This window comes from Saccostrea cucullata, unplaced genomic scaffold, assembly GCF_032062105.1.
Source record: "Saccostrea cucullata isolate Sc308-1 unplaced genomic scaffold, CSIRO_AGI_Scuc_v1 ctg473, whole genome shotgun sequence".
In the NCBI taxonomy this organism is placed as follows: domain Eukaryota; kingdom Metazoa; phylum Mollusca; class Bivalvia; order Ostreida; family Ostreidae; genus Saccostrea; species Saccostrea cuccullata.
The window spans coordinates 782,951-804,114 of NW_026938446.1; the positions used below are offsets into that span (position 1 = coordinate 782,951).

General features: G+C 35.2%; 2 protein-coding genes across 2 annotated transcripts; both read right to left on the bottom strand.

Moving 5' to 3' along the window:
* Positions 1 to 4,682: 4,682 nt before the first annotated feature.
* On the bottom strand, positions 4,683 to 6,553 carry LOC134250281 (uncharacterized). The gene is made up of 7 exons (XM_062732627.1): positions 6,462 to 6,553; positions 6,275 to 6,281; positions 6,110 to 6,166; positions 5,685 to 5,924; positions 5,359 to 5,451; positions 5,014 to 5,085; positions 4,683 to 4,882 (listed from the first exon to the last, which is right to left on the bottom strand). Exons 1-7 carry the CDS (start codon positions 6,551 to 6,553, stop codon positions 4,820 to 4,822), a joined length of 624 nt encoding a protein of 207 aa, XP_062588611.1. The 3' UTR covers positions 4,683 to 4,819.
* Positions 6,554 to 8,734: 2,181 nt separating this feature from the next.
* LOC134250283 (uncharacterized) lies at positions 8,735 to 16,915 on the bottom strand. The gene is made up of 10 exons (XM_062732628.1): positions 16,781 to 16,915; positions 15,762 to 15,827; positions 12,949 to 13,014; positions 12,579 to 12,653; positions 10,707 to 10,772; positions 10,470 to 10,535; positions 10,285 to 10,359; positions 10,061 to 10,150; positions 9,752 to 9,841; positions 8,735 to 9,303 (listed from the first exon to the last, which is right to left on the bottom strand). Exons 1-10 carry the CDS (start codon positions 16,814 to 16,816, stop codon positions 9,064 to 9,066), a joined length of 870 nt encoding a protein of 289 aa, XP_062588612.1. The 5' UTR covers positions 16,817 to 16,915; the 3' UTR covers positions 8,735 to 9,063.
* Positions 16,916 to 21,164: the final 4,249 nt, after the last annotated feature.

Sequence of the window (21,164 nt, forward strand, 5' to 3'; positions counted from 1 at the left end):
CACCTGAGCCGAAGGCTCAAGTGAGTTTTTCTGATCACATTTTGTCTGTTGTCTGTCTGTCCGTCCGTCTGTAAACTTTTCACATTTTCGACTTCTTCTCAAGAACCACTGGGCCAATTTTGACAAAAATTTGGTACAAAGCATCCTTGGGTGAAGGGGAATATAATTTGTTAAAATGAAGGGACATGTCCCCTCAAAAGGGGAGATAATCAAGAAAAGATAAAAATAGGGTTGGGTCATTAAAAAATCTTCTCAAGAACCACTGGGCCACTAAAGCTGAAACTTATGTGGAAGCATCCTGGGGTAGTGTAGATTCTAAATTGTTCAAATCATGACCCCCGGGGATAGGGCGAGGCCACGATGGGGAATCAATGTTTTACATAGGAATATATAGAAAAAATCTTTGAAAATCTTCTTCTCAAGAACCACTGGGCCAGAAAAGCTGAAACTTATGTGGAAGCATACTGGGGTAGTGTAGATTTCAAATTGTTTAAATTATGATCAGTGGGGTAGGGTGGGGTTACAAGATGTATTACAAGGTGAAAATCTGGTAAAGAACAGAATGGCCAAACTTCTCAGGTGAGGGATGTGGCCCATGGGCCTCTTGTTTTTGATACAATTCTAGTTGATTTTAATCACTTACAGGGGTTAATAGGGATTATACGGCAAATGTAACAGGAAAGGAGAAAATGCATGAATGGACTAGGAATCGAACCCTGGACCCCCGCATCTCCAGTCAGGCGCTCCATCAACTGAGCCACCCAAGCCAACACCCACGGCCCAAACCATCACCAATCTCCCTCACCAAATGGTCCTCGCCCTCAAAGACACAACCAAAGTTCTTATTACCCTCTGGCAGGACTTTTACCTGCAATTCCAGGGGTGGTCAATGGCACCAAATGTAATGGGAGAGGAGAAAATGCAGGGGACCAGACTGGGATTCGAACCCGGGCCCCCTGGAACTCCGGTCAGGTGTTCTACCAACTGAGCTATCTGGCCACCAGCGAACAAACCTGGCCACCTCCACATTCTTTCCCCCTTAAAGGTCTGTGGCCATCCAAAGACCCCAACCCAGGCTCATCCCTGGCAAGTCTTTCACCTGTCAATTCCAGGGCATGGCACGGCACCAAATGTAACAGGAGGAGAAAAGGCAGGGGACAAGAGCATGATTTGAACCCAGGCCCCCTGAAACTCCGGTCAGGTGCTCTACCAACTGAGCTATCTGGCCATCTGCAATTGAACCTGGCTGACCACTATAGTAAGTACTTCCATGCCCTACATTGATCAGACATGCATGTCCGAAGATGTTGCTAGTGCATTTCATTGTACCAGATAAGGTTTTAGTTGCTGCAATTTCAACAAAGGAATGATTGACCAGGTAATTTTTTTTTAAGCGAGTAAAGGGGCAATATCCCTCTGCTCCAAATTTCAAGACTTTTCTTTAAAAATCCAGACATTGATTTTCAGCAACAACTATAGCATTAAATTCAAATGGAAAATAGTTTGAAGTATGAAGCGTTGCTTACTTTTTCAGAAATGAGTAATATGTCAAATCATGATGTGAAGAAAATTTGATATGGTAAATAGAAAGATTAATTATTTTTTTATCTCACAATTAAATTAGAAATATGAGGTATAAATAAAAATAATATTTACTTATAATCATACCTACCTAATTCCCATTAGACAACATACTGAAGCGCTGCTTTTTAGAAAGGGATAAATAACGAGATCATGTTGAATAGTTTAGAGAAAACATTTTCTCCGAGGGCCGAAGGCCCGAGGAGGGGATGTTTTCTCTGAACTATATTCAACACCATCTCGTTATTTATCTTACTTAAAAAAATTCCCTACTTAAATGGGCCCCAAAGAAACATTAACCCTTTCAAATATCCAACTTGCTGTAATACAATATAGGATGTAGCCCATTCAAATATCCAACTGTGACACAAAACAATAGCCTAACTGAACACCCTTTTTATTCATGGACTAGTGAGCATGAAACTACATGGTGCTGATTTCATTTCAACCCTTTTCATTGTACTGAACAGTCATGAAATCAGTCGAAGAATATTTTTAAATCCAATGTAAATTAGAGAGGTTAATCAGATAGTGTTTTGAATACTTTTGACCTGAAACCTGAAGAAAACTACAAAAATTTGATAAAAGATTTGGAATTTTTCATTACATATCATAAAATGATGGTTTGTTGAGGAAAAGTGTTGAATTCTTATGGAGTTCCATTTGGACAATACCTGTAATAGTGCTTAAACAGATAAAAAAAAATTGGCGGTGTTAAGCTGAACCTGCTGTAAAAAATTCCATATCAAGATCTGCAATAAAATAGTGTCGAGAAATGGATGGACCGTCAATTATTTAAGTTCTTTTGGGAAGTACGCCGGAAAAGAATGAAACAGAGATGATTCTCGAATAATCTAAAGGGATGTACTGATAACGGACCCTGAAATAATATTCAACAATAAAAAGTGATGCAGTTTAAGATTCAAGGTGAAAATGTATATATTTATGTGTCAAAAAATGAGGCTTTCAAAATTTAAGACCGAAAACATTTCTAAAAGTGTGCAAAAAACGGAGGAATTGTTAATTCTGTGAGCATTGGAAGTGCATTTGAAACACAAAAAATGTGATAAATACGAAGTAATTCCATGTGCACTGGAAATCAATTCTAATCATGTGGAAAATTTGGAGTAATTATTTTATTGTTCATATGCATTGGAAATACATTTAAAAATTGCTTTATCTCTTTTGTTCATTGTTTTATGTTTTCTGCACCTCAGTTGGGTATTTAAATATCCAACCGATAGGCAGTTGGATATTTTGAATATCCAACTGAGAGCCAGTTGCATGGATATTTTGAATATCCAACTGATGGCCAGTTGGATCTTCAAATATCCAACTAGTGGTGGTTGAATCGGTAAAATAAACGTAGACTAATAACAATGGTGACGTCATAGAAGTTTTTTAAATCAGAATAACAAATTGATTTCTGTGCATGTAAAATAACACGCATCCATAAACAAGAGTTATCGTTCCATTATCGCCCTTGAAAATATTTTTTAATGAAACAAAATATTAATTAAATGTTTATAAACAATACTGCATCTGAAATTTTTGTACAATTAAAAGAATTATACTTCAAGAGATAGAGATTTCTCAATTTACACTGTTTAAAGGAACTGAGTATAATTTTTTTAAGTAAACTGTAATAAATAATTAATAAATATACTAGCAATAGAAACTAGAAATCAACATTTGTAAAATAGAATTGGTTTGATTGAGTTGAACATAAAATGGTCCTTATGAGTGAAATTTGTAATCTCTGACATGACAATTCAATGAATTTCATGACAAAATTTCTGAAGAAAGTGATCTCTCTTGTCAAAAAGTTATCTCTCTTATCAGAGAGTTATTCCACCTTAAAGTTTTTGGTGCAGTTCTCATTTCCAAGTAACTGTAAGTCCTATGATGACCAAACTTGCATGGATGATTCATCTAAGGATGCATACTACAAGGCTTGCTTCAGATGCTGGATGATTGGATCTGACCTACACTTTCCAGATAAGTGAACAGGTTAATGTTTTTGGTGCAGGTCTCATATCCAAGTAAGTATAAGTCCTAGCTATGATGACCAAACTTGCATGGATGATGCATCTAAGGATGCATACTATCAGGCTTGCTTCGGATAATGGATTGACCTTCATTTTTCACATGAGTGAACACCGGCAGCTTCATTGTTTTGGTGCAGGTCCATTTCAAAGTAACTATAATTTAAGTCCTATGTTGACCAAACTTGCATGGAGGATACATCTAAAGATGCATACTACCAGGCTTGCTTTGGATGCTGAATCTAATCTTCATTTTCTAGATGAGTGAACATCTTACTGTTTTTGGTGCAGGTCCCATTTCCAAGTAATGATGAGTCCTATGTTGACCAAACTTGCATGGAGGATACATCTAAGTCTAGATTGTTAGTTTAAAGTGGGACTTTGCTTTATACTTAAAGACAACATTCATTGAGGTGATCTCTACAATCTCTGATTACATGTACCTATGTTTACAGTCACTAAACAGCAATATATTTAATCATTCAATGTTGATGTGACTATAGACTATTGTACTCCAGAATCCATCATGCCGAATTACTGTGCTCTTTGGACACAGCTGCATATAAAGGTATCTCCATAATTATGATATGTCTCTATCATCTTATAAAAACATAACAACAATAAAAAGATGTTTTATGTTTATTGGGAAAAATCAACAAGTACCAGTATTTACAATATTTCAAAAAGAGAAAAAATATATATAATGCCAAACAACTTTAAAACTAAGAATATATATTAAAAAAAAAAAAAAAAATGGAAAAAATTATATCTCACAAATATGAGATAGCAAAATTTAATCAAAGCTATTTACATTGATTCAATATGAACATATACTGTAAACCAACTTTTATTCGCGTGCGAGAAATTTTCGCGAGGTTCGCGAGAGCCTCGTCATCGCGAATATTTCTCGCCGCGAACGGGTCCTTAAATTCTCTTTTTCTATTTAAACAGTTCCAAAAACGACTTGATCGCGAAAATTAATCGTCGCAAACTAGTTTACACACGGTAAATCGCGAAATAAACTCGTCGCGAATAAAAGTTGGTTTACAGTATACAAAGAGGTGTAGTACCAAATACCTGTGTGACAAGCTGTAGAAAATCATATGGAAAAAACAGTCCAACCCAAAACAGCATACAGTGAATGTCAGTAGTCTCGGGTCAGATGCACCGGTCACACAAGTAAAAGTAGAGGCCTACAACCTCAAGGCAGCAAACATCTGTTCCAAGGACTGTAACTCAATCTCCATCGGCGAAAACTGAAAAAAAAGAATTCAAATAAAATTATTAGGAAATTATGCTATTATATTAAAAGCTAGAGTAACAGAATTGTCTAGAAAAATATATTTTAAAAGTGGTCCAGTCAATATTACAAAAAAAAAATGCCTACCAAAGCAGTCTTCTGTCTCTTTGAAGTCATGAATGGTTGTTCTGGCCTCTTACGTTTGCGGGTAGGTCGCTCCTGAAATAATCCAACATACTGGGTAATATTTATCAGACTTTACATAGACACATATATGTAGACGTTCTATGTTATACAGATCTATCTGTAATAAATAGCAACTACAGTAAAACTTGTTTAGTAAGAACACAGATATTGCGAATTCATGGATATAGCGAAGTGATCTTCAATGAATTCCTTGCAGGGCTATTACAAATTATGGATATAGCGAAGTGATTTCACAGGTCCCTGAGTGAGTTCATTATAACCGAGTTTTACTGTATTTCCCATTACCTTAGCTCTGGTCAGCTGTGTCTCCGTACAGCCATCCCCTCCTGTCTTGTCCTCCACCAAACTTTCTGTCTCTGGCAGCTTGCCATCAGTCACCTGAAAAAATAATTTATTAAATTTCACTTTTTTTCTGTCCCATTTTAGTACCTGTACCTGCTCAAACCAGCAATCTTTCTCCTCTCAACTGTTGACTTTCTGTTGCTTAGATTATATCTTTCTTATTATACAAACATTTTTGAAGGTTAAATTTTCTAAAAATTTAGTTTGGTTTCTTTGCTTTATTAGAGTATAATGATACAATGTTCTTGTAATCATTTAATTACACCTACCTTGTCAGTGGCAGCTCTAGGCTCGTCAACGGGAGAGTTGAGAGGAATCTCAGCATGTGGGGTAGATCCGTCATTGGAGGTTGGGGTGGATCCGCCAGTGGAGGGTGGGTTGGGATGCGACTCATCAGTCGAGGAGGAATGTCTGGGAGGGACGTCTTCACCCAGGGAAGCTCCAGTGGTGACAACTGTCTGTACCTCACCGAGTCCAGTCTCAACAATGGGAGAGGGTGGGTCAGCCTCCTGGGGAAAAAAGGTACCAAGTGTCATACTTTGTTTATTCAAATATTATCATTCTTTATGATTTATTTTGGTTTATTTATGATGAAAATTTTTCACACAAAATACCTAGTAGATAATATTAATACTTTCTTGTCAATGATCACTGTATAATATGTTTATAACATAGTGGATTTTAAAATACTTACATTAACAGCAGCCTTGACCTCTGGCTCTACAGCCTTGACCTCTGCCTCTACTGAATTCTATTGTAAAAGAATAAAAAAAAGGGAAATTAATTTGTTGCAAGTAACTGCCAACTTAATATAAAAAAGATTAAATATTGGAACTAAAGCCTCAATGGAAAACATAACCCTTTTGCTGAAGAATAATGAACCCTAATCCAAATTTTTAAAAGACATGGGACAGGTAAAAGACTCTTTCATGATGAATTTGACTGTAAAACATACATGGCAATTTATTTATAAACATATTGTATTATATTTGAATTTCACATCTAAGTCCTAAGAATAAATTTACCTTTGACGTTTGACCTTTTACCCATAATGTTCACATGACTGCCTGCCTGCTCTTTCTCTCTGATCTAGTGGTGCCAACACAGGAGAACTCCGCAATTCCAGTTTGGACTCCATTTTTTTAGGCATATTGTTGTTTTTGAGCACACCTTAATGAAGATTAGAGCTGATATGATAATTCCTCAGCATCAGCACCTGTGTTGGCATCAGCATTTCCAGGTTAAAGTTTTTGGTCCAGTACTTCTATGCCCTATACTGATCAGACATGCATGAAAGATTGCTTCTAGTGTGTTTCATTGTGGGAGTCAAGGTTTCAGATGCAAAGAAGCATATATAGGAATTACCGGTTACTGTTTTTGGAGCAGGTATAATGTTTTTGGTACCAAGTAACTATAAGTAAATTCTATCATGACCAAAGTTACTTAGATGATGCATCTAAGGATGCATAACTACCAGACTTGCTTTGGATGCTGGATCTGACCTACATTTTCTGGATGAGAAAACAGGTTAATGTTTTTAGTGAAGGTCTCATTTCTAAGTACATGCAACTTGAAGTCCTATGATGACCAAAGATGATATATCTAAGTATGCATACTACCAGGATAATGCTTAAATTGCTGGATCCGACCTACATTTTTCAGCTGAGTAAACAGGTTAAAGTTTTTGATGCATGTCTAATTTATAAGCAAGTGTGAGTCCTATGTTGACCAAACTTGCATGGATGACACATCTACATTTGAACAGGTTAATGTTTTTGGTGCAGATCTCATTTCCAAATAACTATGAGCCGTATGTTGACCACACAAACTTGATTGGGTGAAACATCTATAAGGATGAACACTAATAAATTTGCTTCAAACCCTAACACTAATAAATTTGCTTTAGACCCTGAATCTGACCTACATTTTCTGTATGTACAAAAGGTTAAAGTTTGGAGCAGGTTTAATCTATAGTAGATATTAGACCTATGTTGACCAAACTTGCATGGATGATACATCTAAGGATGCACACTAATTGACTTACTTCGGATGCTGGATCTGGCATTATATTCTAGATAAGGTTAAAATTAATGGGTGCAGGTCTATTAAATGAAGAAATGAAAAGGCCTATCTAAACCAAACTTGCATGAATGCATCAAGGAATGAACACTCCCAAACTTGCCTCAGACGCTGGATTTGAATTACATTTTCTTGATGGGTGTCTATAGTTTAAAGTTTTTGGATAAGCAAAAATGATTTGGATTACCAGGCAACTGCAAGCGCTATCAGATCAAAATTGTGCAAATTGTGCATTTTGGGATGTAAACTTTTAGATTATTAATTTAATGTGGGACTTTGCCCTACTTAAAGACAATATTCATTGAGGTTAGCTCTGTAATCTATCATTGTCTATGTTTTTTTAATTCATATAATTGTGAATATATTTTTATCTAAGCAAAAAGCCAATGGGACTTTATTGACAGCTATTTAAGTATCTTAAATTTCTCATTCTATGACAATATTTGGATTCAAGTCAAAGAAATTTACAGCTAGGTCAATACTTCTCTATGGATATTACAGCTCAGTCTTCAAATTCAAAAAGAGATACTTTAGACAGTTTCAATTTCAAATTTATCCACAAATACCTAGCTAATGAAATTTATCCACAAATACCTAGCTAAGGCTCTATTTGCATCAAGTTGTATAGTCTACATATTTATCATGTCTACTAACATCCAACCAAAACAGTTAAAAAAAGATTTTCAAGAAAAATCCATATGTAAGTATATGCACCACATGTTGAAATAAAATAAGCTATGCATTATTTTTCTTATTATAAAGTACAGTCTACATGCATATCAAGACTTATTGAAAATGAATTCAAATTGTAAATTACCTATGTATATTAAATTTTAGTAACCATGGTAACACAATTTGTCACAGTCAAAAAACAATATACAGTATTATGTGTTTTAACATGGTCTACTCTGCAAATTCTTATTGAAATTGGTTTGAAACTATAAGAGAAATAATTTTTTTGGGAGGAGAAAGAAATGAACATTATTTCCATTTTTATATCCTCAACAGCACAATTTGTCAAAATAAAAGAAAAACAACAAATAATATATCTACTTGTGTACAAAGTGTTACTTAAGATCACACTGTAGGAGAGAAAAATAATTAAAAGAATTTCGATTTTAGCGGCATTTTAACACTATTTGTTGAAGTCTGAAATACCAATCAAAAGAAGTATATGCAGCTTAGTAATTAAAGTACATCATGTATCTACTCTTATTAAAATTGGACAATATTCTTCTGGTTTTTCACAAAGTGTATTTGATTTTATAGCTAAATGCACATTAGTTCAGTATATGGCATGCCTCAACCTAGTCCTGCCTCAGTACCACTGCACAGTTGACCTCCTGGGTTCCATGATACAAAGCTAATATGATTGTCTCTCCTGTCCACTAAATTAGTTCTTCTAGGGCTGTGGAGCTGGACCTTGCATAATATGGTACCTGAACAAGCCCTCTTGGATCCCCTCTGTGATCTTACTCCAACCAGTCAAAACACACAGTCTGCTTTCCATGTCCCGAATTTCGAAATGTTCAAACAGCTTGAGGTCGAAAACAGACTCAAACTTGCTGCTCAGAAATTACTCCATGTGCAAAAGTGATGGTCGATCAGCAATACATGACGAATGGTCTGGTGTTGCAGAGAATTGTGGGTATAATACTGCCACATTTGGACTGTATAGCTAGCCTGATAAATTGTTACCAATATGACAGAGAACAGTTGTACCCTGTTTACCTTTCTGGTCCACACCATGTCCCGTCTCCACACCCGGTTGGTTCTCCAGTAGGTCCTCAGGAACTTCGGGGGCTCAGGCTATAAAATAAGTCATCTTCAATTGTATCAATTTTTGACTGGAACTATCTAAGTAACGTTACGGGTTGAAAATACATGCAAATATCACTTTGAAATTCCCAAAAAGTACTGGTAATAAGTACTCAGTGTCAAGTATATTTCTGAAGAAATAAAAATGTTGCTAAGTCATAATTATTCTAGCTTAATAAAGAAATAAGTATTCTGCTGACTCAGATGAATATTTTTGATAATGTAATAACTGTGATGTTGAATTATATATAAGTATTCCAAGGCTTAAACAGTTCTTATTCATAAATTTTTTTAAACAAATCAATATAAAACTTATAATAAGATTAAAACATATTAATATACACATCCAGTTTCAAGGGATACAAATAAGTAATAGCCTTAAATGATTAGAAATAGTCAAGAAGTAACTGGGGCACTTAGATTAAGAATGGTTATTTACCTGTTTGGGTTCTGGGACAGGTGGCACCTTGGTGGGTCCGTCACTGGTCATCTGGGTGGTGGGTGGTACCCTTGGCTGCTGGGTCTGCTCCTAAAATAAAATGCTTATTTCAGTTTGATATATTCATGTAGTTCATAATATTATAATCCTTGAGGGAAAAAGTGTTTTATCTCTGTAATAATTAAACCTCCATAATAATGTATCACCAATCTATATAATGTCGAAAATTACGTTGTTAATAAATGTTTAGAAATACATGTATAAGAAGAAAGGGGGCACTAAAAAATTAGATTAAGAATGGTTATTCACCTGTTTGGGTTCTGGGACAGGTGGCACCTTCGTGGGTCCGTCATTGGTCACCTGGGTGGTGGGTGGTACCCTCGGCTGCTGGGTCTGCTCCTAAAATAAAATGTTTATTTTAGATTGAAATATTCATGTAATTCATAATATCATGGGTTTTTTTTTTTTTTGGTCATTTTTTTTTAAATTGTCCCCTTTCAAATACTTGTAATTGCACGATGCTGAACATTCACCTCTCTTGTCCATTTCTGGTCCCTCCGCCAGACTCGGTTGTACCTCCAGGTTATCCTCCTCCGTTTGGGTACGACCTACAAAACAGAGGAAATCAGTACAACATCTTTGCTGTACACACCAATACTATTATACATGTATTATTAATAATTACATAAGGTCAATAAATTATACTTCAGTGCCGCACCTCGTCAGTTTCCCGGGATGGTGAGTTTCCGGTCTCTGACAAGTCCTTGCCTGATTCATCACCTTTCTAAAATTCAAAAAAAAAAGTTATACTTGTATCTCTTAAAAAATTATCACCATCACTATTGATAATATAAGTTGCCACAAATACAATATAGTAATACCGGTAATATTTGGTTTACATTGTTCAGATGCTGCTTATTATAGTATTTCTAGTAATTATTATCATTCAACATACCCGTGTGGTGGGTTGATCCTTGTTGGAGGGGGGTGGCACCCTCTGTTGTACGCTGGTATCGAGTCCCTAAAAGACAATGGTTGGTTAAAAATGTTTTCATATCAGATAATTAATTCCTCTCTCTCTCTCTCTCTCTCTCTCTCTCTCTCTCTCTCTCTCTCTCATGGGGTGTTTATTAAGTTATTTTGAACATGTTTTGATCATAAAACAGTTTTAGTTTCGTAATTATTAGCTCACCTGAGCCGAAGGCTCAAGTGAGCTTTTCTGATCACATTTTGTCCGTCGTCCGTCCGTCCGTCTGTCTGTCCGTCCGTCTGTCTGTCCGTCTGTAAACTTTTCACATTTTCGACTTCTTCTCAAGAACCACTGGGCCAATTTTGACCAAACTTAGTACAAAGCATCCTTGGGTAAAGGGAAATTTAAATTGTTAAAATGAAGGGACATATCCCCTCGCAAGGGGAGATAATCAAGAAAAGACAAAAATAGGATTGGGTCATTAAAAAATCTTCTTCTCAAGAACCGCTGGGCCAGTAAAGCTGAAACTTATGTGGGGTAGTGTAGATTCTAAATTGTTCAAATCATGACCCCCGGGAGAAGGGCGGGGCTACAATGGGGAATCAAAGTTTTATATAGAAATATATAGGAAAAATCTTTGAAAATCTTCTCCTCAAGAACCACTGGGCCAGTAAAGCTGAAACTTATGTGGAAGCATCCTGGGGTAGTGTAGATTCTAAATTGTTCAAATCATGACCCCCGGGGGAAGGGCGGGGTCACAATGGGGAATCAAAGTTTTATATAGAAATACATAGGAAAAATCTTTGAAAATCTTCTTCTCAAGAACCACTGGGCCAGAAAAGCTGAAACTTATGTGGAAGTATCCTGGTGTAGTGTATATTCTAAATTATTCAAATCATGACCCCCGGGGGAAGGGCGGGGCCACAATGGGGAATCAAAGTTTTACATAGAAATATATAGGAAAAATCTTTGAAAATCTTCTTCTCAAGAACCACTGGGCCAGAAAAGTTGAAACTTATGTGGAAGCATTTTGGTGTAGTGTAAATTCTAAATTGTAGGAATCATGACCCCCGGGGGAAGGGCGGGGCCACAATGGGGAATCAAAGTTTCATATAGAAATACATAGGAAAAATCTTTGAAAATCTTCTTCTCAAGAACCACTGGGCCAGAAAAGCTGAAACTTATGTGGAAGTATCCTGGTGTAGTGTAGATTCTAAATTGTTCAAATCATGACCCCCGGGGGAAGGGCGGGGCCACAATGGGGCATCAAATTTTACATAGAAATATATAGGAAAAATCTTTGAAAATCTTCTTCTCAAGAACCACTGGGCCAGAAAAGTTGAAGCTTATGTGGAAGCATTTTGGTGTAGTGTAAATTCTAAATTGTAGGAATCATGACCCCCGGGGGAAGGGCGGGGCCATTATAGGGAATCAAAGTTTTACATAGAAATATATAGGAAAAATCTTTGAAAATCTTCTTCTCAGGAACCACTGGGCCAAAAAAGCTGAAACATATGTGCCCATGGAAGGATCATGGGGCAGTGTAGATTTCAAAATGTCTAAATTATGATCAGGGGGGTAGGGTGGGGATGCATTATGTATAACAAGGGGGAAATCTGGTAAAGAACAGAATGGTCCAAGCTTCTCAGGTGAGCGATGTGGCCCATGGGCCTCTTGTTATCTTAGTTATTTGAACACAGGCTCTTGTTTCGGAAATAAATTTTTAACCCATAGTATAATAATAACATTTATTATACTATGGGTTAAAAATTATTTCCGAAACAAGTGCCTGTGTATTTTAAGCATTAAAAATCTCCATCAACAGATTAAAAATATAGAAATAAATATGATGTTCACCTCTCGTGTCCACTTCTGGTCTTTTGTCCAGACACGGTTGTATCGCCAGGATCTCTTTCTCTTTATGGGCACTACCTACAAAATAAAGAGAAGTCAACATTACTGTTACATGTCTAAATTCCAGTCAATAAATATTACAAATATGTATAACAATTCTGCACATTTCTCAACTTATAAGATTATATTCTGAATATAAATTTCTAACGGGAGGAAACAGTAAATATTCCGCATTATAGAATGCTCTATAGCGAATGCTTCTCACTGATTTACAGAATCTTTACATAATACTTATATACCCGAGAATGATATTTACGCAAGCACGCTATCTAGCGAAAATAATGCTCTCGCGAATAAAAAGTGATTCCAGTACCTCATCAGGGGCGCAGAGCGGGGGTTTTCTGGTTCCCTGTGAGTTCCCCTCTGGACCATCCAATATCTGAAGTATAAAATGTGTTCAATTGATCAGATACATTTTACCAAATCTCTATAATTTCTTTACAGTTGAATACAATATAAAACCATAAAAAACACACAAGAATTCTAAAAATAGGTGTTTGTAAATATATACACTTGTGACGGAATGGTAGATTGGTAGTTATACGAGTGTAATGTATCTCAACCCCCTCACCCCAACATAAACAAAATTTCCATTAAAATATATTAAATACAATACAAATACTTCCAAAATCTTACAGTGCTACCTATGTATAATGCCCCTCCGCTATATTGCCAAACCCGCTTATCGCCAAGAATTCTCTATAAGAACGAATTTTCCCCTGTGTTAATACACCCGTTATTTTGTAACCCTTGCTTATTGCCAATTTACATTGGGTTAATGCATTTCTCTTCCATGTGCATCATTTTCACAAGTAGTATCTACTCTGGGTCCTGCCCGCGACACGTTTTAAACCTTTCTCTCCATTGATAAAATTAATCCCATATCACGAAAAAAAATTATACAATAAATTTATTTTTGAAAGAAATGTTTAAAATGCCAAGTTACCTTAAAATTTCCTAATTCCCTTCTCCTTTTATTAACTTGTTAATTTTTGGTAAACCCCCCCCCCCCCGCTCCCGGAAGCAGGAAAGGCTAACGTTGCCAGTGGCGACATGAAGTAATGTAGAGCTAGGAAAATTTTCATTCCCTGTATATTCTTATTACGTTCTATGATCTACAAACAGCTTTTTAAATGAAAGAATCGTCCATATAAACCTATATATATATATATATATATATATATATATATATATATATATATATATATATATATATATATATATATATATATATAAACCATATTTTTATCAAAGGAAATCTACATCATATGTTCGGAATAGATATGGAGAAAATAGATCTTTGCCCCTATAATAATTGTTCAGAAAACGTTTGTTCGCTGATCTTATCAGCGATTTCCTCATCCCCCTCCTCCCCTCCGAGAAAATAAAAATTACATGTAGATATGTTTTCTTTGGCAGTGATACCAGGAAAATGATCGGGTGTATTTAACTGTTAAAAGGAGGATAACAACAGCTCAGCATAGAACCCTCCATTACCCAGGGCCTCATTCTCTAAGTAAAATATACCAAAATAATTTATAAATAATACCACATTATTTTTTTTACTAAATAAAACACACAATATGAGGCTTTACCCTCTTATCTTTGTTGCCGTGCATCATCGTCGCCATTTCTCTGCTAAATGCAGTAAAGTTTGCAAAAAATCGGGAGCGTAAAAAGATGCGTCCGATGTCTTCGACTAAAGCCGTTGAAATGAATCGTAACCACAACACAGCGACTGTCTACTACGAAACGTGATGTCACAATACTAATGACGTAAGCAAAATCAGGCACTCCATTAGGACGTTCCCATTATTAAACACAAATAACCAAATTATCCAAGGGGAAATTATGTATGTGAAAATGTTTATAATAATTAAATAAACGATGAATCGATTACAAAATATTGTCTTGATTATTTGAACAATAAAAAAAAGAATAGAGCTTGTAATGCGAGCTCACTAAGTGATCCTACCCCCGCCTCCCATATGAATATAATGGCAGTGCCCATGTTTTGCTATGGGAAACCAAAATACGTGTCGGATCAAAAAATAAAATAGAAGGTGCAAAATGGCATTATTTAATAAAGATTCTCTGAAAGTCTCATCAAATTTCATGCAGTGCAGAGTAGCTAGCTGCTGATAAGAGATAGGCACCCCAAAGCGTAACAGATGGACGGACAATTAGACATTACTATATACCCTCCCGCTTTTCAAGCGGGGGAGGGCGGGGAGTAAAATGAAAAAAATTGGTTTTGCTTCTAAACCTGCTCTACTCTCAAACTTTGCCAAAAACTATTTTTCTGTTCATTTGAGGTCATTCGATATAATTTGGCATGCCTTAGAACTTTTATCTAAATAGAATTAGGGTTCCTTATTCATGTTACTGAATTGTGTGTCCTCACTGCACTGTGCTGTAAGCTGTAAGGCCCTATAAGAACATTCAGTTACATTTTCGCAAAATAGATACCTTAATTAATGTTCAGAATTTGTTCTGTTTCGTTGGGATTTGTCATATCTCAATTTTTTATGCCAGTTTATGGCCTATAGTAATTTACGGTTCTATTTTTTCTTTAACTTGACCCCCCCCCCCCCCATTTGAAAAATTAAAGACTTGTTTTAAAGGAATATAAAAATATGGCCTGTTGGAGAGAGTTTGACAAACTAGGACGAAGCAATAAGAACCCCTAGATAACGGACAGACAATAAATTAAGCTCAGGTTATTTGTAAAATAATGTTTGCTTGCCGTTTTCCGACTCTGGGTAAAATTATTGGATCGTGATGTATGTATTTTCCCCAGAAAATTTCAACATACATGTATTTGTCGACGGGAGAAAAGAGGGGAAAATGTCCTGGTGTGAAAACAAAAAGTTCTGAGTCGGGCATTTTTAGTCCGTCGGTCGAGAGATGGCAAGCAAACAGTTTTGTAAAGATTGCCTCGCTCGAGTTTTTTTTTTTTTGGGGGGGGGGGGGGGGTGTCATATTTCTATTCCATTGTCAGATTTTTTGTGTGACCTAAATAGCATGTGTCAACTTCAAGACTATAAATTAATGCACTGGAAAAAAAGAAATGATTCAATCCGTTTTTGTAAAGGTAATGTACACGTAATATTAATTATATTATACCTTGTGAGACGCCAAAGATGGCGATGCTCTGGTTCTGAGGGTTGTCTCGTCTGGATCAGCAAACTTCTGAAATATAAAATGCCACAAGGTACACGAATACAATGTTGATACTTTCAAGATATATTAATAAAACTAACTAATTGGTTGATTATATATTGTTTAACGCCGAGTCGGCAATTTTTCAACCATGTTTCGGCGGTTAACACTGGTTAGTGGGTTGATACATTGCTGTTAAATTATTATATGAATAATCTGATTAATTATTAGAACACACTCTCTCCTCTGGGCATTTTTTTTTAAAAAATCCTTTCTCTTCATTAAATATCCCCATACTATAAAAAAAATTATAATAATGGTATCTGGATTTTTTTTTTGAGAGGTAGATTAAAAATTCTACGTTCCTATGAAATATGCCCCCCCCCCCCCGACCACAAAATTTGTTAATTTGTTAATCCTCTTAAAAATTCTCCTCAGTTTATTAACTAGTTTATTTTTGTTAACCCCCCCCCTTCCCGGAATCAGAAAATGCTTACGTTGCCAATGACGATATGAAATAATGTAGAGCTAGGAAAACATTTCATTCCCTATTTATATTCTAATTACCCTCTACATTTTTAAATTTATGATCTAAAAACAGCTTTTTAACGAAAGAACTGTCTATATTAACCTTTTATATAATAAATTATGATTTTTATTTTTTTAAAAATCTACATCATATGTCGGAATAGAAATGGAGAAACTGGATCTTTGCACCAAAGACGTTCAACAAAACGTTCCATCACTGATCTTATGTACGTTTCCTCGACAACCCCCTCCCAAGAGAATAAAAATTACAAGTAGATATATTTATTTTGGCAGTGATACCAGGAAAATGGGCGGGTGTAAGAAAGGAGGGTAACAATATGTCAGCACAGAACCATCCGTCGCGTTGCCCCTCGTAGTTCTCTATTAAAATTCAACAAAGAAATCGATACCAAACTTATTTTTTACTAAATAAAACACACAATATGAGGCTTTACCCTCTTATCTTTGTTGCCGTGCATCATCGTCGCCATTTCTCTGCTAAATGCAGTAAAGTTTGCAAAAAATCGGGAGCGTAAAAAAATGCGTCCGATATCTTCGACCAAAGCCGTTGGATTGAATCGTAACCACAACACAACGACGGTCTACTACGAAACGTGATGTCACAATACTAATGACGTAAGCAAAATCGGCACTACGTTAGCATGGTTAGGACGTCCCAATTTTTTTCATAACCATTTTTTTCAGATGGAAAATATTTTTAAAAATTTGGAAAAGCCTCTAAGGTACTGAATTCCGTATAGATAAGATAAGATAAGATTTATTAATACCAATCTGGGGCCCATCAGGGCATATAAGTAATAAGAAAAATATACAAGAAATTCAAAATTGATAGTAGCAACTAACAAAAGATAAATGATGATACAGCAGTTGGGGATTACATGATAACCTCAGAATAGAAAGTGGATGCAAACCACCCTTGCAAGAAATGAAAGAATTTGTAGAATGTGGGACATGAACTGTGTGGAAGATGAGATACACTCACTGATTGAATGTCCATTATATAAACATGATAGAGATGACTTTTTTAATATTGCTAAAAGTAATAAAAATTTCTATACTTTAACAAATAAAGAAAATTTTTTATGGATTATGTCTAATGAAAATGACATGTTGCTTATCAAGCTGGGTAATTTTTTAATCAATATCTTTAAAAAAAGAAATAGCAAATTATGCAATGATAAATAAAGAAACAAATAAATACAAAAGAGAAATAATGTTTATACTCTAGTAAATAAAAAAAGCTTTATATTTACAGTATGTTGATTATATATGTTGACAACATATATAATCAACATACTGTAAATATAAAGCTTTTTTTATTTACTAGAGTATAAACATTATTTCTCTTTTGTATTTATTTGTTTCTTTGTTTAACATTGCATAATTTGCTATTTCTTTTTTTAAAGATATTGATTAAAAAATTACCCAGCTTGATAAGCAACATGTCATTTTCATTAGACATAATCCATAAAAAATTTTCTTTATTTGTTAAAGTATAGAAATTTTTATTACTTTTAGCAATATTAAAAAAGTCATCTCTATCATGTTTATATAATGGACATTCAATCAGTGAGTGTATCTCATCTTCCACACAGTTCATGTCCCACATTCTACAAATTCTTTCATTTCTTGCAAGGGTGGTTTGCATCCACTTTCTATTCTGAGGTTATGTGAACTTACTCTAAATTAATTTGCATATAATTTTTCTTTGTTCAAATTTTTTTAATAATAAATACTTTTCAATTTCAAAACTTCTTTTTACATAGAAATATGTTGTAAGTTTACCCGATAGACAACCATCATCTCTTTTTTTTAAAGCAACATTGAGGGAAATCCTCTCTAATAATTTTTTTTCAGTTGTTTCTTTAAAGTTATTAGTTTCATTCATTTACATCTTGACGTATAGGCCTACGTTAACTAACTGCTTTTTGTCAACTGCTAACTGCTTACTTTGGCATCACATAAATCTACGCATGTTAGAACAAAACTATTAAAGGTAACGTTACGGCATCGGATATTTGTTCATTTTCAGTAGGACGTATAGAGTAACAATGCCGTAGTTTAAGCTAGCTCTGCTCAAATGACAAATTAAAAAAATTACAGTATAGATAAAAGCAGCATTGAAAAAAATTATTAAACTAGATGCTGTCATGAGACAGTAATACCCGCACTAAGGTGTTTCCCTCTAAATACACGCTCCTACATATTGGGCGGCTTTCCAAGGAAGAAGTCAAAATAATTCTATATAATTTACATGTATTCATCAAATTGAGTATGAAATTCTCCCTGTGACCTATAACTCGATCAGAACCTCTTATATTTATTTTACATGCTTAATTCATTATATACCAGTTTGAATTCTATTAATGATGTAAATTAGATTTTGATAAATGTTTTGCTCATAATAGGACCTTTTTAAATTTACTAATCCCCCCCCCCCCCTTTGACACCACAATCACACTGCACATACTTTTTGGAATAGGCTAGATGGAACAGTTTTGTTAAAACATCGTTTGTTATGAATTAATTTAAAGTTTGTTCTTGTACTATACATGTTAACATGTAAATTTCCACATCACATCACGTTGCGTCACCCATTATCATATTTTTAGATTAAACTCCATTCGGCACACCTCGGCCGATTCCCACTTCATCTGATAAGGTGACGGAATCGATGGCACGAAGGTTTGCCGAATGGAATAGCATTAGTGCATTGGATTAATTTATTTTGTGTTCTAATTGGATTCTACTTCATGAAGCTGACAAGACCTATGGAGGTCGGTAAGTACAAGTTTAAGTATAGTGGGGGGTAAAATAAATCCTAAAGATTAGGTTAAAGTTCACAAAGGGTCAAAGATCATCGCATGCCACACTAGACGAATTTCATATTGTGAAGTTATCTCCCGTTGTCGATGTGACATTCAGTTACTGCCAATACTGGTGCGGATCCAGAATTTTTTTCGGGAGTAAGGAAGGGGGTTCACATCTCAGTCAAAAATTTCCAGCCCAGAATTTCCTGACAAGCAGGAGAAAAAAACTGAAAACAAATAAACAAAATAAAACAATGATAGTGGGGTCAATGTTTTCTAAGTTAGGGGGAGGATGTCCAAAGACTGCAAAGTCATTTTTTATTTGCTTCAGTATATAGTCTTGTTTAAATAGCAAAGCAAATTCCAGGGGGGGGGGGGGGTCAATCTCCCTACCCACTCCCTGTCCCTGAAATAACAATCTATTTTGTGATTCCAATTAAATAGTAATTTTTTTTCCATTTGACTAATTATACATATTTTGTTTCTTTTGTGTTTATATTATGTCTGTCTATTTGTCTGCAGAAACTATAACCTTGCCCATAAGTTTTAAGTGGGATGGGCTATACAAATGGCTTCCACATTTTATAGGTTTATTTCTTGTGACAATTAAGACCTTTCATTTGGGTACCATTGATTTTTACCTCTGATCGCTTAATTGACCTAGGATACACATTTTTACAAGAAAAATACCAAACTTTAAACTTGGCCTAAATTTTGATCAGTAGGTGCTAGGGCTTTCATGCTTAACATGTGTATTCATTGTGAACTGTCAACAGGTATAAATATGTTTGACCTTGACCCTAGAGTTTGAACCACTTAAAAAAAATTAACCTTGGCAATTAACTTTTGAACAGGAAGTACTAGGGATTACTTATTTCAAATGTGCATTCCTTGTGACAAGACTTTCTTCTGATACCAACAATTTGAACTCTTTGACCTTGACCTTTGAGTTTGACATATATTTGAGAAACTTCAACCTTCGCCATAGGCTTCCATACAGGGACATCAGTGTTTCACAAACACATCTTGTCTTCATTATTATTTGGTGGTGTCTCCATATGAGGGAAAAATTCCCGAGAGAGATGTATTCACAACAAACAAACAAATTACTAAAGAAAATATAAAACATGAATATGTTGGTCATGCATATCTCTGCATGAAAAAGAACAGCTTTTCAAATACTGCAACCATATTGTAACCCTTTCAAAACACTCATTTGAGCTTTTCTGGTTTCCTTATCATATAATGTCTGTCGTGACGTGTTGTCCATCTGTTTGTCTGAAAACTTTTTACATTTTTAACTTCTCTAAAACCACTGGGCCAATTTTACCCAATTCATATAGAAATATGTACATTTGTATGTCAGACTGTCCATCTGTCTCAATAAATTTAACCTTGGTCATCACGGTCATATCTACTGAATGAGAAGAGACAAGGCATTCATATTAAACTTATGTACTAGTATTTACCTGTGAGAATGGCATGGGGTTTTTTTTACATATGACCTAGAAGTTTGACCTACTTGCAAAAAAATTAAATTGCTATAAATTCATCATTTTGAAAGAGAAAAGTTAGGGCATTCATATTATAATGCACGTATATTATTACCTGTGATAAGACCTTTCAAAATGAATCATGACTTTTACTCTGTGACCTTGACCTTGAAGCCTAACCTACTTTTCAAAAATGTTGCATTTGCTTATAACTTTTGATTGAGATGAGATATGACTCTCACATTTGACATGTACATTAATTACTCATAAGAATTCAAGGTGTTTCCCAGCATGCGATGCTTTTTTACCCCTTGACGTTGATGTTTTACATAATTTTCAAAATATTTAACTCTCCTAAAAGATGATTAGGCTTCTGAGTAACATTAAGGAGGACTTCAGGAAAGACAGGACTTTTTGCACAAAAAACGTCATTTTTCCACCCCAATTTGACCCCCTGGGGAAAAATCAAAATTACGAAACCTTACTGCACATCTACATGACACCACCAACCATCT